Source organism: Sabethes cyaneus, chromosome 2 (assembly GCF_943734655.1).
Source record: "Sabethes cyaneus chromosome 2, idSabCyanKW18_F2, whole genome shotgun sequence".
NCBI classification, from domain to species: Eukaryota; Metazoa; Arthropoda; class Insecta; order Diptera; family Culicidae; genus Sabethes; species Sabethes cyaneus.
The window spans coordinates 162,862,250-162,881,135 of NC_071354.1; the positions used below are offsets into that span (position 1 = coordinate 162,862,250).

Here is an 18,886-nt window from a genome sequence, read left to right on the forward strand (position 1 = left end):
TTTTTGTATAGGCTGTATCTCGCACTGCAGGCTATCTAGAAAGTTGCGGCCTTCGGGAAGGTTGCTCAAATGACTGCCACCTTCAAGATGGCATGGAAAAAAGCGCAGAACTGACTCACTACGTGGCGCTAGTGTATATGTAATCCTCTTATGCAGGCTGTATCTCACGCTGCTGACTATCTAGCAAGTTGCGGTCTTCGAGAAGGTTATTCATATGACTGAGACCTTCAAGAAGGATGGACAATATTGCAAAATTGTCTCGCTACGTGGCGCTAGTGTATATGTAACATTCTAATACAGGCTGTATCTTGCGATGATGACTATCTGGAAAGCTGTAGTCTTCGGGAAGGTTATTCATATGACTGCCACCTTAAAGATGGTATGGAAAATATTGCAGAATTGTCTCACTACGTGGCGCTAGTGTACATTTAATCCGCTTAGGCAAGCTGTATCTCGCGCTGCTGGCTATCTAGTAAGTTGTGGCCTTCGAGAAAGTTATTGCAGAATTGTCTCACTACGTGGCGCTAGTGTATATGTAATCTTCTTGTGAAGGCTTTATATTGCGCTGCAGTGAATACAAAATATCTGTTAAAACCATGCAACCAATTCACATTCTAATAATAAGTTTAATAAAGCTTATACAAAGCTTATTGTAAAAAAGTTTATGCCCTACTAGCACAGTTGTTATAAACTAGTTGTGGTAACCGATTAATGACTGATTTCAGTCATAAATAGGTTGCAGCAACCAGAAGTGACAAAAGTGTGCTACTTGCGTGTCCTGGTCTGGAAATTTTTTTGAAGAGGGGAAAAAAGAGGGGAAGAAAAAGATAACATCAGACAAACTAAACAAAAGCTAAACAAAAAAGAAAAAAACCAGTGTTTATTTTTCCATATATTAAAAATTAAATACAAAAATTTTGTACAGTACTTAAATTTTTGTTGAAACCTAACAAACCAAAATTTTTCGACTCATCCTGGTAAGCATCCTGGTAGAGATGAACCAGTTTGATAATAGTGGTTCAACGGTAACCACGAAATAGTATCGTGATCTAATCATCTTTTGAAAATGGCAGTTTAGGTCCCTACAACTTTTTTACATGGAACGCATCTGCTCACCGACGTGCCCAGAGGTGGGGCTCCACAATAGCAAATCAATGCTGACCTTTATGTTTATGCTATTATTTTCAGCATGCGTGTTTTTAGAAGAAACTCGTATATCCCCCACAGTCCTCGCAAAAATAATCCATCGGGTTAGTCTACCATCTATCCGTAAATGCTACTTCCTAAATGGCCAGAAAAATCCCAGCGTCATTTGAATAATCTTCTCGAAAACCGCAACTTGGTATACAGTCAGCAGCGCGTGATACAGCCTGCTTAAGAAGATTACATATATGCTAGCGCCACGTAGTGAGGTAATTCTGTACTATTTTCCATCGCTTCTTGAAGGTCTCAGTCATACGAATAACCTTCTCGAAGACCGCAGCTTGCTATATAGTCAGCAGCGCGTGATACAGCCTGCTTAAGAAGATTACATATATGCTAGCGCTACGTAGTGAGGCAATTCTGCACTTTTTTCCATCCCTTAAAGGTCTCAGTCATATGGATAACCTTCTTGAAGACCGCAGTTTACTATATAGTTAGCAGCGCGAGATACAGCCTCCATAAAAAGATTGCAAATATGCTAGCGCCACATAGTGAGTCAGTTCTGCAATATTTTCTATCCCTTCTTGAAGGTTGCAGTCATGAATAACCTTCCCGAAGACCGCAGCTTGCTATATAGTCAGCAGCGCGAGATACAGCCTGCTTAAGAAGATTACATATATGCCAGCGCTACGTAGTGAGACAATTCTGTAATATTTTCCATCCCTTCTTGAAGGCCTCAGTCATATGAATAACCTTCCCGAAGATCGCAACTTTTTAGATAGCCTGCAGGGCAAAAGACAGCCTAGTTAAGAATGTTACATATACACTAGCGCCACGTAGTGAAGCAATTCTGCAATATTTTTCATACCATCTTGAAGGTGGCAGTTTTATGAATAACCTTCCCGAAGACCGCAACTTTCCAGACAATCAGCAGCGCAAGATACAGCCTGCTTAAGAAGATTACATATATGCCAGCGCTACGTAGTGAGACAATTCTGTAATATTTTCCATCCCTTCTTGAAGGCCTCAGTCATATGAATAACCTTCCCGAAGATCGCAACTTTTTAGATAGCCTGCAGGGCAAAAGACAGCCTAGTTAAGAATGTTACATATACACTAGCGCCACGTAGTGAAGCAATTCTGCAATATTTTTCATACCATCTTGAAGGTGGCAGTTTTATGAATAACCTTCCCGAAGACCGCAACTTTCCAGACAATCAGCAGCGCAAGATACAGCCTGCTTAAGAAGATTACATATATGCCAGCGCCACGTAGTGAGGCAATTCTGCAATATTTTCCATCCCTTCTTGAAGGTCGCAGTCATATGAATAACCTTCTCGAAGACCGCAACTTTCTAGATAGTCAGCAGCGTGAGATACAGCCTGCTTAAGAGGATTACATATACACTAGCGCCACGTAGTGAGTCAGTTCTGCGCTTTTTTCCATGCCATCTTGAAGGTGGCAGTCATTTGAGCAACCTTCCCGAAGGCCGCAACTTTCTAGATAACCTGCAGCGCGAGATACAGCCTATACAAAAATATTACATATACGCTAGCGCCACGTTGTGAGACAATTCCGCAATACTGTAATCCAATGAAAACCCGTTGATGTACTGAACAACTTTGTCGAAAACACCAACCGTCTATTAGGTCAGGATCACGAGTTATTCCATGTTGGAACCAATTAGGTCAATTCCCATATGCTACGTAGACTCCAATAAGGACGTTCGACCGCGTTAATGGAATCACTCGAGACCGTCCTTAATGGAAACGTCCTTATTCGAGACCGCGTTATTCGGGGGACTGCTGTAATTAGATTCCCTCCCTCGTCCCTACACATGTCAGGGCTCGGTGGGTAGCCCTTCCGAGTTTGGTTCACTTTCTCATAAAACTTGCGCGTGTCATTAGCTCGGAATAGTTGTTCTAATTCTTCACGCTCTCTGTCCTTCTTTTGGCGCTTGTTCCTCCTCAGGATCGTGGCCAACTGGTTCCTCGCTCGTCGGTACTTGGCCAGGTCCTCTCTAGTGCCAATACTTTGATAATTTTTCCAAAGAAATCTCCGTTATATGGGAATCAACATCCATATCAACACGGAAAATCTACGGAAACTGCACTGCACTGCGTTATGACATTAATCGAGAAATCGCTCAAACATCAAGAGACGGCAGTTTGTGTTTTTCTCGACATTGAAGGTGCTATCGATAAAGCGTCCTTTGCTTCAACTTTTACGGTTCTCTTTTAAAACGGAATCGACACAGCATCATTGGGAGATACATCAGTTACGATTTCTGTGATGAAAGCAAATTCACAAGGAATTCTCTCACCCTTGCTTTGGTTGCCTAGTGGCTGCCGTATTCCTTCACAAGTTATCGCAAGTTGGTTACGAGACTATTGTCAAGCCGATGACGAGTGCTTATCGTTTGACGCAGTGCAACTAGGAGCTATAAACACCACCATGTTGTGATATTTACAAGAGGGGCTTAATGTAAACCCCACAAAAACAGTCGTTATACCATTCACTAGGCGAAGAAAATCTTCTGTTGCTCCCCTTATACTGATTGATGGCAGGCTTAGCTTCAGTATTAAAATCAAACTCCTAGGAATAATTCTGGATAAAAATTTGAACTTGTCTGCCTACCTATATTATCCTGTTATCTCATTGGAATCAAATACAAGGTTGTAGACTAAATAGTTGAACAAAGCTACACACAATCATGTGACTTCATGATCATGTGATCTGGAGAACTGGACATAGTCCCGTTCTTTTTCATTTAAAGAATATCGGATGTTACTGTCACATGCCGGTTTTGTAACTTTGAACTTAAAAGCTCAGTGGATCTGCTCTGTAATTGCGGGGCTCTTGCTTTATCGAGGTATAACTTCTTCGGAAGTTTCCTTCCTGCTCCATACCGAGTATAAAACTCAAATCCCAAAAGCTCTTTGATTTTATCAGCCGTTAGTACCGAATTGGAGCACAGGGTTATAACTATCTAGCTCAACTTCATCAATGAGTACGAGTAGTCCGTAGACTGTATACAGCAATCGAAGCCTGCCCCAAAAGACGATCATTAAGACTGCCACAGTGGCCTTTAAACTCAATGCCACTCTGGCTTACAAAGAAGGGCCTCGCTACATAATCTCCACAGGGCCTCACGAGCTGTAACGCCGGCTCTGTGGGCTTACTTACTTGTTTAACTGGTATGCCGTCCTAAGACATAGCCTGGTGAACAAAATTTCTCCAATTTACTCGCCTGTGAAGCTCCAATTTACTCGCCAGTGGACTCAGTTTGATCGGCTATCCGGGGAAGCTGTTCTCGTCCATGATTTTCCATAGCTCTTTTCGATCGGTGGTATCATATGCAGCTTTGAAGTCAACGAGCAAATGGTGCCTAAGAATTCTGTATTCACGGCCTTCTTGCAGGATCTGCCGCAGTGCAAATGTTTGATCCGATGTTGACCGTCCTTCAACGAAGCCGGCTTGATAAATTTTCACAAATCTGATAGCAATTGGTGATAGTCGACGGTAAATGATTTGTAATAGCACTTTGTAGGCGGCATTGACAACGATAATTCACGATGTTTCTCAACTTACCGCCCTTCTTATAGATAGGGTAGATTCTTGTTGCATTTTAAAAAGGTTCGCTCCGATGCTAATTTTTGGTAGTCGCTCCAACTTCGCGCTTTTTTCTCCTTGAAGATTTAGGTTCGCTATATGTTCTTCTCTCTTTGTCTTTCCACGTTCTGACATGTGCCACCCGCGCAGCGTTCTCCTTATCCATCACCCTCCTACATTCATCGTCAAACCAGTCGTTCCGCTGATTCCGTGCCGTGCACAGTGGTTTAAAATGCGAAAAACACGAACCTCAGTATTTTTAAAGGGAAAACGTGAGAAAAAAGCTACAGTGTTATTAGCAAAGTTGTTGTATGTCATTAGTGCCAACTGTTGACTGGAATCAATTTTTGAATATTTCACCTTAAGGGAAGATAAAAACATTATTTTTTAATTATTCGAATGTTAGGAATGCTAGAATTAAAAAAAGTCGATGAGAAAACGATAATTTTCGTCAAAGTCGATGTTGAAAACGACAATTTTCGAGAAACGATTTAGCACTGAAAGAACTAAAGGATACTACTGAATTTACCAGGATTTGGAAGCCCAAATGTTACCCTTTCAAATGTATGTTATCTTTTCTATAGCTATTGCCAACTTTCCGAACTATTGTGGAATGAAAAAGCACAATTTTTCATCAAAAAAGTCATAAAACTAGCATAAAACTTATTATTATTTTAATTAACTATTACCTTACATTAAAATTTATTATTATGACATATTCTGCAAAATGTGTGTTTTCAAAATATAAGCAATTTTCCAGAACTTAACAAGCATTCAAAATGCAATCGAAAAGAATAAAACCGATTTTTTTTAATTTTTAAGTATTGTTTATGCAAAAAATATTGTATTTCATTTGTTTGAAGAGATAGAGTCAAAGTATCTTCGACTAAGTTTTTCTAATTTTTTTTCTATAAGTTTGCTGAAAAACACATTTTGTTTATTCGAATAATTCAAAAAACAATTTGTTTATCTTCTTTTAAGGTGGAATAACAACTTTGCTAATAACACTAGCTTTTTTCACGTTTTCCCTTTGAAAATGCTGAGGTTCGCGATCTCCGCTACACTTATAATGGCTGTTTTAATGATGTTCCAAAAGTCCTAGTCCTCGAAAGGGGTTACGTCTAGTTTGCCCTCTTCTGGCAGCGCAGCTTTAAGTCCATACACTCAGTTTACGACGACGACTGGCTGCTTCAGCCGCGCGAGATTTAACCGAGGTTGGCGTCGGTACCGAAAGTTGTTCACAACGGAAAGTTTTGGGCACTTCTTAACCATCACTAGGTAGTGAAGAAAGGTACTACGCACGACCATGTTCTTGGATGTGGCAAAGTCGATAAGCCTTAGACCCATTTCGTTGATCAGCGGCACTGAATCCTCCAATCACTGGTTTGTATTCCTCCTCCGGGGTCCAGGCCAAACTCAACATTGAAATCCCCGATGACGATCTTGATGTCATGTTTTGTGCAGCGATCGTATTCACGCTCCAACTACGCGTAAATTTCCTCGTCATCAGTACCTCTGAGGTAACGGCTGTGCAGGTTGATGATGGTCATGTTGAAGAACCGGCTATTGATTCTCCCTGCACATTCGAGAATTGATTGGCCACCACCTAAACAAGCATTTCTGCATGTCGTCTATTACTATGAAAGCTGTCCCCAGCATACCCTCAAAAGCGTTCTTCTACCTTTGCATACATTCTACAATGTGATTTGCGGTCCCTTAATAAGTCGGAAAGGTCGCGCGTGCTTCACAGAAAATTGAAAGACTTACACGGGTAGAAATTTAATCTCCAAAATGCGCAAAATGACTCATGATTTCAGGTTTCCAGCTTATGTTTTATGAAAATACACCATAAATAATAATCATGATATCACGAACTTCTTGCAGTACAACGCAACGCAAAATTATCGGTGAACTATTATTCATGATTTTGTGCTCCCTATATGGAAGTTCAATCATGATTTGACAGCAATTCAAACTTCATGATTTCATGATTTTGTTCATGGTAGCGGAGTCGGATTTCATTCCGTGTACAGTTCCATGATCCTAGTTTCGTTGCATAGGTCCATGATAAGTGTTTCGGTCCGTATTAACTTAATTTGCCTAACAGTATCTAAATAATTTGAATTCAAATAACTTTAAATATTGAGACTATGTTTCGCCTCCGACCTTCAGGTCTTCAGTTAACTTTGTTTGTCCTTTTTTCATATTTCAGTCTGAGAATGGTCCGCAAAACTCCACGGGGCCCATGGATGCTGATGCAGCGCCACCCTATAGTCCAACGATGCAGCACCATAACATTATGCTCGATATGGATGCCACAGAGGAGCAGCAATTGATCATGCAGGACACACCGCAACATGGGCCGCCTGTTATGATGGCCACTAGGGCGGTACGTATCAATACTTAGTAGTCATAATTGAATATCATTTCCATTCTGAAATGCAATACTAAACATCATCCATACCTCATTGGTGCTAGCATCTTTAGTGATTTCATAGATTCATAGTAATCCTATTGGCGTATATTTCCAAACCTCAGACTCGGTAGTTAAGCTCACATCGCTATCTCAATGAAAAGAAGACATGCATTGTCTCATGCGCTCACTCAAACCGGTCTTTACTTGTAAATATAATACTTTTAATTTCCATAACCAACTTTCTATAGTACTACAACAATCAATGGAGCAATGAGGTATATTTTCCAACTACTTACCAACTCACTAACACATAGCAAAAGCGTAATATTTTTAAACCCGCGAACTCCCAAGCAGAAAACTAACATGGAAAATTTGTTCCACCGTTTTGCTATAAAACACCCATCGCTTTCGACAACACAACAGGTTCAAATGTCGCAAACTTTACACTATATTAGAGCAAATGGCAGTATCAATTTACTATGCGTAGCTAACGAAATTCGACGCGTAAAAGATTTTTTTAAATAATTGGCAGATGTTTTCAAACAAACCGCTCATTCGAATCGGATGCTTTCTAAAATGCGAAAATAGTACTAGATCATCGATGCTTATGACAACCGCGCTTACATTGCTTCAGGTTTTGTTGTATCCAGATAACCTTTTTAGCGTCGAACATACACTTGACAACACTAGAGGCAGCGCTTAATAGGTTACAAAGAATATCACTACAAATCGCTTTGCTATTACTTTCACTACAGACAACGAACAAACAAATGCAGGAATAATACTATAAATGCTCTTTGACAGTTTATTGGTTTCCCGCATGCGCCATATGGTTGAACTTTATTATGTGATACTCTAAATATTAAATAAAAATTGCGAATTGTTTCAGAATTTCTGGCAGTTATGGAAAAGTATTCTTTTACTTTTATATCGTTGTGTTTTCCTGCAAACGTCCAGTAACACACAATAGCTAAAGTATGTCCATAGTGGTATACAAGATTAAATCACACAATTAGTTGAAAAGACTATTTGTTGGTTTTATTATAAAAGTTAAATCTTCTCCTAATGACTGGCAATATTATTAAACGAAGTTTCACAGGAGTGAGAAACACTCACAGTTTTGAATACTCTATTCTCATGAATAATATAACGTACAGAACAAAAAAAAATCTGAAACATTTCGGTCTTCATACATAATTTACTATTCCGCAACCAAATTTCTAATAACCGCACAACTCGCAACATCATTAATTTCTTGCACTTTTTTTTCTCCCCCTGTCGTTTCCCTTTCTGAATAATGCTGTTTGATTTTTTGTCCTCCGTTATCACCATTACAATTTCTTTTCTGTTCCATCATTAACAAAACTTCCCCAATCTATATACCACGCACCCCACAATGACTCCCACACTACCCCGGCGAGGGCCCTACTCTGAATGTTCCCAACATTTCGTCCATTATTATCATCAACGCTCATCCGGCCCCTTTCGGCATATTCTCCTGTGTCTATCTTTTTCTTTATATCTGTCTCTCTCTTCCTGTCACTTTTTTCGTTTCCTTCAAAATAACCACCCCCCCACCTCGTTCTAGGAAGTAGAAGAACTACGACGACAAGTTGCTTTAGAAACTTCTTCCACCAGTAAGCGGGACAAATCCGATACTGAACTGCCATCCGAGTTTGAGTGTTGTTTTTGCACGTCAAAGGTACATTTCTTCTTCTACCTATTTGCTGTGTATCGATCGATACTAGAATTTCTTAGCGGTCATTTTTATCATCTTCTGTTGGTCATGCAAATTGATACTAGTTGTATGTTATTAATTCGCAAATATTCTTTTGTATATACATAGTCAATATCATAGTCCTATATTTGACAAATTGATGTCACCAAGGATCGCTGAGAAGATAACTTTATTACTTCGAACGATAAATGTTCGCGACTTATCATTTCGCTAATTTAGTTACGTCGTTTTGACAAGGAAAATTTGTAGCAGATTCCTCCGTTTCCGTTCCCTATTTTTCGCTCCCAGCCGTCAGTGCCTACGCCAATAAAGCACATTAGCAAGAATAGCTTGAATCACTTCCTTCCCAATTTAATGACACTACTGCTGCCATCACCCTGGTTGGCCCCGCCGCGGCTTAAATTGTCCATATCCTGTACACTCGTAAAAACCATTCTGGTTATAGACAACCGGATGCTGGAGAAGTATTTTGTTTCTTTATCTTGCAGGACTTTTAACACATACCGTTAGCTTATCTCTCCCCTCCGGTGCCCACCCACCGTTTTACACAAGAGTGAACTGCGGGGCAGTGAAGAGAACAACAATAAACAAGAGAATTTGACCGAATTATTGCGCTATTAACATAAAGTGACATAATAATTTGGCGCTGATTAACCCTAGATGAACATTTATGTCAGTTTAGTCTCCTTGCTGCAATTAGTTGGTGTATACAAATGCACTTGGCAGTTGTTGTATTTCCTCCGGCTCTACTGTTCCATTCTAGCTACTAACCAAGCGCACCCATTCATTGTGAGTGATAATAGCAACCCGTTTAGCTCTGCAGGCTGAGAAGCAATCGAACAATGTGCACTTAATGATAGCAATGTTTATTGTTTATACAGTGACTGTGTTTTGAGCGAAGCCGCTTGTTTCAATTGCCAACGTTTCTTTTTAGTACTCTGCCATTGAATAATAACAGCAAAGGGTAAATCTTAAAAAAAAGAATTCACACAAAAGTATAACAAAAGCCAGGAAAGAGGAAATCAACGGTGTTACTTCTGCATCTCCGAATTCAATGAAACTTTGTACGTAAACTGATTGCTAGCCAAAACTGCATTTTTGTCCGTAAATGCAAAAAAAACTTTGTTTATCTTTTCGTTATTTATCAACCTAGAAACTACTGAAGCGATCAATGTGAGAATTTGCTTAGCAAGTCTTTTTCTTTTATTATCTGTTTTGCTTAATCTTGTGTAACTTTTGGATTCCAAAGCATAATAAATCATCAAAGAAACATATATTTTTTGATAATCACCGTACAATTTTAGTCAAACATTTTGAACAAATATAAAAATCGCAATCTCGTTTGTAAAAGTAGATAAAATCGAAGGATAATGCTTCCAAGCAGTATTGTGACGAAAGGCAGTCACAGGCACATTTCAGAGGCTATTATTTCAAGGCACTCCTGACTAGTTTAGCGATGAATTTCAAAATATTAATTAATAATTAAAACCTAGTTAAAGTCATCAGGGTGCTGATACTCCCATCCAAACGATGTTATAGGGCACGGGAGGGTATTTTCAGCCTATTAAGCAATTGCATCTATTTTTTCGGCCTAGTTCTATGTGCCTAGTGGAAGAACAGGTGGTTCTAACGTTCTTTGAATAAAAATTAGTAGATTACTTTAAGTCTTGAGAAAATAGTTATAACATATTAAAATTGTATGTCGGCAAAGTATTTTTCTTGGCGAAAGAAAATGCTAATAGGCTGAATTTAGAAACCAGCTGAAAATATTCTCCCGTACCCTACCAACCATGTCTGCTGTGGTAAGAGGCGAACCAGCCGCAGGCTGAAAACCTCTCTAATATAGAATTTAAAAAAATGTCTGCTGTATTTAACTGACAATACGTACGACAACCGTACAACTGGCCTCTTGTGGAAAATTACAAATTTTGTTGCATGTTTCCGAATCAACAGAAAAAGAGTGTTGGTTTGGCAGCACGGCCAGCTATGAATTCCATCCTGGTTTGGTTAGTGTTTATTTTTAATCCATAACTGTTTAGGTAATCGTAATGAATCATTACACTAATGATTGTAGTGAAAGTAGATTCACGTTTGTAGAAGTGAAATTGACAGTGAATAAAAACTCGAAAGATTTTACTTTGCGGCTGTTGCTAAAATTCATATTCTGTTTGTGATTAGTGTTAAGTGCAGGCAGAAATGGTGCGATCGCTTTGAATCATTTGACATTACCGTCTCAGTCAAGCAAAATATGAAACGGTATCCGCTGATAACCAAATGAGCATTGAGTTACCTATTAACGGGGAAGCAGCATTGTAGCACCATAAATTTATATTTATATTTATATTTATATTTATATTTATTAACGTCAACAGGTAAAATATCACCCCAATGACAGAAATAACTAAGTAACGTATTTACAATACTCGTCTGTTTAGATTATTAACATAAAACACGTCTAAAATTATACTTGTTTGTTTCTCGAGACACATTAAAGTCAAATACATGGTAACATTGATTGAATAGACGAGACATACTGCGCACTGGTTCATGTAGACCGTAATTCGTCCTAGCTGGAGTAATACTGAGGAACGAGTGATATCGTAGATTGCGGCGTCGTATATTGATATCCAGCATGCTGAGGAGTATTGAACAATCAACGTTACCTTGCAGGAGATCGCCAATAAAGCATACTTTTGCCACATTGCGTCTTTCCTCTAGTAATTCCAGGCCGATCAGCATGCAACGGTTTTTATAGCTGGGTAAGTTCCGTGGATCCGTCCATCTAAGATGATGTAAAGCGAAGCGGATGAACTTTCGCTGAATAGCTTCGATGCGTTGAATTTCGTTCTGGTAATAAGGAGACCAGACGGGAGACGCGTATTCCAGTACAGGTCGCACAATTGAACAATAGAGTGTTTTCAGGCAGTAGATGTCCTTAAATTTTTTCGCAATTTGGCAATTGCAATTTGATGATTCATTTTATCAAATGCTGCAGATAAGTCTGTGTATATCGCGTCCACTTGATGACCATCCTCAATTTGGCGTGTTACAAACGAAGTGAAGGAAGTCAAGTTGGTTGTTGTAGATCGTTTAGGCATAAATCCGTGCTGATCCGACGAGATGCAGTGATTATATCTCTGGGCAAGCTCCTGGAGAATAATCAACTCAAACAGTTTAGAAGTGGCACTTAATGCAGCTATACCCCGGTAGTTCGAGACTACTCGCTTACAACCTTTTTTAAAGACAGGAAAAACATATGACTGTTTCCAGCAGTTTGGAAAAATGCCTGTAGCCAAGGATAGGTTGAATACCGCTGCAAGCGGTGCCGCTAGCGTCTCCATACAGCGTTTCAAAATGATTGACGGGATACCGTCAGGGCCATATCCCGTGGATGATTTTAGTCTTTTTCCAGCTGACGTAACCATGTCCAGGGAGATAACAAACTGCGACAAAGGTACAGAAAGTCGAGGAACATTTTCGATGGCGACGGCTACATCCTGCGGTTCGAGATGTTCATTGGTGAAAACGTTATTGAAATGAGAACGGAACAAGTCGGCAATGTCAGCGGCGGAGTCGGCTTCGAGCAGACCATTGGACATCGTAGAGGGTAATCCCGATTCTTTACGTTGCTCATTCACGTAGCGCCAAAAACTTTTTGGATTTGCCTTGAGACGGCGTTGCAGATTGTTCTGATGGGCGTTATACAGGTGATCATTGAGTTGTTTATAGGTAGTATTTATTTCTACGTATCTTATTCTCGTGGCATCAGTGCGATACTTGCTGTGTCGTCTAAGGGCTGCACGTTTAATCGTTTTAAGGCGCTTGAGATCAGCGTTCGCCCAGGCTGGTTTAGGCGGTACGCGCTTTGACTTGACGGGCACGAACTGGTCGATAGCATATGCCAGTATGCTAGAAATGGTTGATGCAGCGAGACTAGCGTCATGATCGCGGAGAACCTCCTCCCAATCAACGTGGCCCAGAAAGTCGTTCATACCGTTGAAATTGGTTTTACTAAACTCATATGAAAGGCTTTCGGAAGTATCCCGGAAGCGTTGCTGTGGCCTGATCTTTAATTGCGTTAGTAAAGGAGGATGATGCCTGCAGATCTTTACGAGTGGTACCGGAGCTTCTGTAACCGTACAGTCTACGCACAGCTCGTCACTAACGAAGCACAGATCAAGGGTCCGATGATTCTCGTTTTCAATCCCATTCATCTGTTTAAGTCCAGCGGTGCTATATGTATCAAGCAGTTTTCGCGGGGCTGTGCCTATGGACGATCGAGAGGCGATCGGGAATAGAGAACCGTGGGAATTACGCTGCCAAGAGATCGCGCTTAAGTTAAAATCACCCAAAATAACAATTTTATCTCTAGGCTTTAATTGCGACACAACCCAATTGATAGCTTCAAGATGGTTGCCCATCAAGTTTTCGTCGTTGACTCGATCGGGAGGGATGTAAACTACGCAGAGATAGAGTATTCCGTCAACAGTGGTAATCGCGACCCATAATTGTTCAACTGCCGAACTATTGGGAGGATTAACTGCGCAGGACTTGAATCCTGAGCGCACAGCTAACAAAACGCCACCTCCAGTACTTTTACAACTATTTGAACGCGACCGATCCTGTCGGTAAACGGAGTAGGAATCGTTAAACAGCTGGCTTGTCGTCGTATTTTGATTCAGCCAGGTTTCGGTGAGGGCGTATACGTCATAACAGCAATCACTGAAGGCTAACTGGTACTCAGCGAGAGAGCTGTTCATTCCTCCAACGTTTTGATAGTATACCAGGACATTCGTGGTGGCAGATGCAGCAATACTTGTTACGGTTGATGTCCTGGGAATTGAGGATGCGTCAGAGCGATGGATACCGTTACTGATAGGATACTTGCCATGGAAGGCGGCTTGGAAAACCCCTTCACCAGCACTAGACTCATGGCCGGGACGACTTGGGTGGCAGGAACGAGTCGATTGCGATTGTAATTCGGTGTCTACGGCGGGCTCGACTGAGCTAGGCGGATCAGGGGTTTCCATATCGCGTTGTGGTAGGCGTCCCGGACCGGGTGATAAGCTGAAGTCATGGTCGTTTCGATGGAATATCCGAAGTCCAGCAGTCGGAGTGTCGTCAGCAAAGTTTCGTTCAGTAATTACCGCTAACGGATCATGCAAGTGTGTGGTACTGGAAACACGGTACGGGTCAGTGGACGCAAGGGTATTTACAAATGTGTACTTGCCGTGAAGAGAGTTTTGGAAGCCCCTTTCCCCACGCTCACACGTAGGACCGGGACGACTGATGAGCGCTGGCGGCAGTAGCGCGACTACGGTGGGGGGGTCGGGGGCATCCATGATACCAACAACGGAGCGTCCCAGTGTCATGCTATTTGATGAAATAAGCGGTCGTCTGAAGCGCCGATCTTGGATGGCAGTAGCGTCGAATTGACAAAAGTCGGCTGGGAACTTGGTGCAGTTTAATATCGTCGGTGTGACGGAAACTATGGTCCGTCTACTGCAGGAGTCTGCGGTAGATCTGCAGTCGAAGGGAGTCCTAAAGGGACTGGAGTTAGCGCCATTGGAGTGACAGATGATGAACCAGCACCGGAGTCATCGTAGAGTCCAACTAGTGGAGTAGCGGAAGGAGCGGGGGCGATAGGGGGCAGCCATACCGCTGCACAGTGGGGAATCGCTGGCCAGCAGCCAAAAAATGAAAGTTCATTTCGACTCTCCGTTGTATTTTTCCTGTGATTCTATACTATTGAAGTGTTCAAATCCAAAATTTTAGATCAATAGGACAAAATTTGAATTTTCTATGAATCTTGAAAGTATGCTATCTCAGCATGTTTTAGCGTTTTTTTGAAAAATAACCCAATATTTCAAAACATTCTAGAGGTCTAATGGTAGCTCGGATTTCAACGGTGTCTAAGGAAAAGTTCTTCAAAAAATAGTGCTGAATAAAGCCCATTGATTGAGTATGCTGTAATTTTATCATAGTATGCCACAATTTTAATTTTCATTAAAAAAGTGCCATATTTTCGCGTAAAACACGCTTAAAAGTTTTGAAGCCAAGGTTCGCCACTATTGACACTACCGGTAAAAGTTGGCGTAAAATATGAGCTTTCAAATGGATATAGTCTCATTTAGCGCAGAGTAGCGCAGAGCACAGATATTACGCTTGTAAGGCTACTATATCAGAATTCAACAATATAGACAAAATGCATACACTCAAAGTAAACGTAGGATATCTTAATAATGGGATATCTCCTTTACATGGTTGGATAAACTGCTTCGAATGTATGGTCCATATTGCATATTGACTAGATTTTAGAGGTTGGAGGAAATCTGGAGGATACAGCGATAGTAATGACGGAAATACAGCTCAAAGATCTTATGCCAATCTTGGTATTAGTTCTGAAATCACGGGTATAGAAATGAAATTAATTAAAAGGTTGAGAAATTTTCTTATAGCAAGCTCTTGAACACATTATTTCAGAAAAATTCGAAACTTATTGTTTGTATACCAAAAACCTTTATGTCAGGGTATAGTCCTCATATAATACGTCCACTGCAATGCAAAGAATTTGAATTCGCGGTCATAAATGAATCTAGACTACTATATTGCTGACAGGACGAATGATAGAAGAAGCACAAAAATAAGTTTTTTTTTGTTTAATTATAGTCACTTTAACAACTCGGGTCATTCGTGACTTCTGCGGGGTTGGGAATTGAACCACGGTCCTCGGTGTGAGAGGCGTGAATGCTAGCCACTACACCGGTATTGACCCTCACGAAAATAAGGTTATTATTGGTTAGTGATAAAAATACAAGACAATATTTTACATGCAAAAATGAATGTGAAAATACAAATCGTGATAGAATTGTTCGTCTTCTTATTTCTCCGGATAAAGCTTATAGCTTCTTCGAAGCGGAAAAATGTAATTAGAAAAATATTTCTGAGAACGCTATATTACTATTGAAGACGAAACGTGAGGTGAATGATTCTGCAGAAGGAGAAAAAGAAGAAGAAGAAGAAAAAGAAGATGGAGATAAAGAAGATTAAGAAACCTAATAAGGGGAAAAGTTTTGATTTTTGATTTGATTTTAATATTAACTTATATGGATTTTGTGTTGATTATTAAAGCTCATACTTGCTTGGTATTGTTTTATATAATGTTTTATCCTGTAAAAATCCATCTGCAATAGTTTTCCAAATGACCCTCATTTCTTATACGTCTTTATACTTAAAAAATACTTGAAAAATAGTTGAAAATTCTCCCTAACATAAAAAATATACGCTCTAATGCAAAATAAACTTGAAATTCGGGCTCAGCACCCCAAAATTACTTAAGAACCACATATTATCCTTGATTTAAAGAGATTTTTTTGCTTGGCCAGCATTTGTATGGAGTCGCCCCACTGTGCGCTGAATTCGCTCGAGCATCATCAAATTCCCTGAATACAATTCCCTGTGGCCAAGTATCAGGGTTCAAGGCCGCATTTTTGTACGCCAGAGGAATGCCTACTTTGAAGGAAATGAAGTTGAGCGATTGAAGGTCGGCCCCTTTTTTCACCAGTGAAACAACACGAATTGGATCCTGGTTTTGTAGGCCATCTCGAACAAGTCGCTCGACGACCTCGGAGGTTACGGTGGGGTGGAATCGTGAGAGATACACCCAGAATAACTTGGGTGGGGAGCTGACCACAAGCTTTTCGGGGTTCTCAACGAGTCTGGTACCGGTAGTCGGTTTATTCGGGGTTTCCACGTCACCGCGACGACGTTTAGCGGGACGATCGCGAGCTGGTATTCGCATCGGGGTTGCCGCATTGACCTTATCGGCGAGTTTGGCTACCTCGTTGTTGTTCCGCACGATTTCGTCTTTCAGCTCCGAGATTCCGTTCATTTGCCCTTCAACGACGGACGATATCACGTTTCCCAAGGACGAAACGGTGCTTTTAAAACGTGCGAATTTCATCATCCTGACGCACTCGTCACACATCCAGAACAAATTGTTATTTGACCGGACGAATTTCATAAAATTAGCATTCAATCCAGCGCACTTAATGTGACAAACTTGGTCACAAAAACCCATGCATTTTAAGAGATCCTCCTCCTTTTTTATCATTTTTGCACATCGATCGCAAGCGGTACAGTCGGTCATTTTAAAGGTAAAATTAAATCCCGTTAAGTGAACACCGATAAGTATGCTCTTAGTAACTCAGGCCGTGCGCGAGTATCGATATAGCGAATAACGATCTAACGGTGGGGTATCGCCCAATACTGCTATACAGAATGTAAACAGACAAATCGAACAAAACTATGTAGCTGCAGATCACAGAGAATCACTTCAATTAGATTCCAATAGCGTTGTTACGACTATGAAACGCCGAATAAAGCTTTAGTTTACACTTTGCACAAACTATAAATACTAGAACTAGCGATAAACGTGTATAAAATTGCGAAAATTTTGCGGGAAATCCGACACAAACAACCGCCGTTCAATAAATACAACAGATACAGTAAAACTTTATTCAACAATACTGTAGCTATTAACTAATTGTAGGTACAAATATCCCACATACAGGGTGTTCAATAAGTACGAATACACTTTAAAAATGTGTTTGAAAAATGAAAATACAAGATATTCTTTTCTGAGTCAATTTTTATTGAAGCTGTGTTTATTGAGAACCTTTACGATATATTAGGTGGAAACACCCGCCATTTGTGCTTTATGTCTTAAGAGAAGTTTCTCAAAAGAATCACTCGCGACACGTACCTGGTCCATGGGCATCCCGTCCCAGATCTTGGAAATGAGCTTCTTAAATTGGTCCATAGTGCTCATTTTATGTTCGCTCTGCATGGCCAGCCTGTACGACCATACATAAAAGTCCAGAGGATTAAGATCCTCTGCCCACAGTTAAACATTTTGGACATTGTGCAGCTGTTGCAATATGAAGAGTTATTCATCAGAAAACAAGAACTTCTGACTAGCGTGCCGCGAAAGTACCAGTTTTGCTCTGTCCAGCCTCTTCTTCGTTGTAGCCTCCGTTAACCCGTGAAACTTGCGGTTCTTGTACGCCTTGTGTCCCAGGTCCTTCTCCATGATGGTGTGAGCAGTCCCGATCGACATATCCAGGCCAACAGCGGTCTTCCGGATCGAGCGGTTCATTTTTCGACGAATCCGCTTCCTCACCACATTGATGGCTGCTGGCGTCCTCGCCGAAAGCGGCCGCCCGGATCTTGCACGGTCCTTGACCGAGCCCGTCTCCCGGTACCGACGGATGGTGTTCTAGATGCAATTCCACTTCACCCCGTGGGATTTCAACCGCCGAAATATGTCGCCGGGTCGCTCACCTCTCACAAACAACTTTACTACGACGTTGCGGTACTCCTTCATCGCGCGCGGCAAACAAATAACAAATGACATCAAGTCGACACCTTGCGCGTCGGTTAGCCTATATATAAGGCTAAATCTGACACCAATACCAATACACAGAATGCACGTGATGCGCAGTTACACAACGATGAAAAATTGTATTCTAATTTATTAAACACCCTGTATAACTTTTTAAGATTTTGCTTGGCTGAGACTCCCAGTTGACCACGAGGTACGATGCTGGTCTGACAACCCAAGTCGCAGGATCTCGGTTAGCAGGATCATTGCACTAGCCCCATAATTGTCGACCAACATTTGAAAGGGGCGGATAAGCCAACTGTCAAACAGAACGAGTGAGAGTTTATTTTCCTATGCTGCTCCAGCAAAAAATAACTCTCGCTCGGTCTGTTTGACAGTTGGCTTATCCGCCCCTTTCAAATGTTGGTCGACAATTGTCCTGTACTCTAACAGCCGATTGTGAAGTATGTCGATAAAGCAGGATCAAGTCTTTGAAAGACGTGTAAGGGGAAATGAGCTCCGACTTTTCGTCGGAGAGTCCAATTTCGGAAGCAGTTTTTGGGCTCAAAACGGGGCCTTTATAAATGTATTCACC

The 18,886-nt window shown here is 40.9% G+C and overlaps 1 protein-coding gene across 1 annotated transcript in view; it reads left to right on the forward strand.

Moving 5' to 3' along the window:
• The window catches only part of LOC128734695 (potassium voltage-gated channel protein Shab), an 83,819-nt gene that overhangs the window by 49,567 nt on the left and 15,366 nt on the right, over positions 1-18,886 (forward strand). Inside the window, exons 6-8 of the mRNA XM_053829004.1 lie at positions 6,968-7,144; positions 7,420-7,446; positions 8,760-8,873. Of these exons, the coding sequence (XP_053684979.1) occupies positions 6,968-7,144; positions 7,420-7,446; positions 8,760-8,873 (318 nt within the window). The remainder of the gene's footprint in view (positions 1-6,967; positions 7,145-7,419; positions 7,447-8,759; positions 8,874-18,886) is intronic.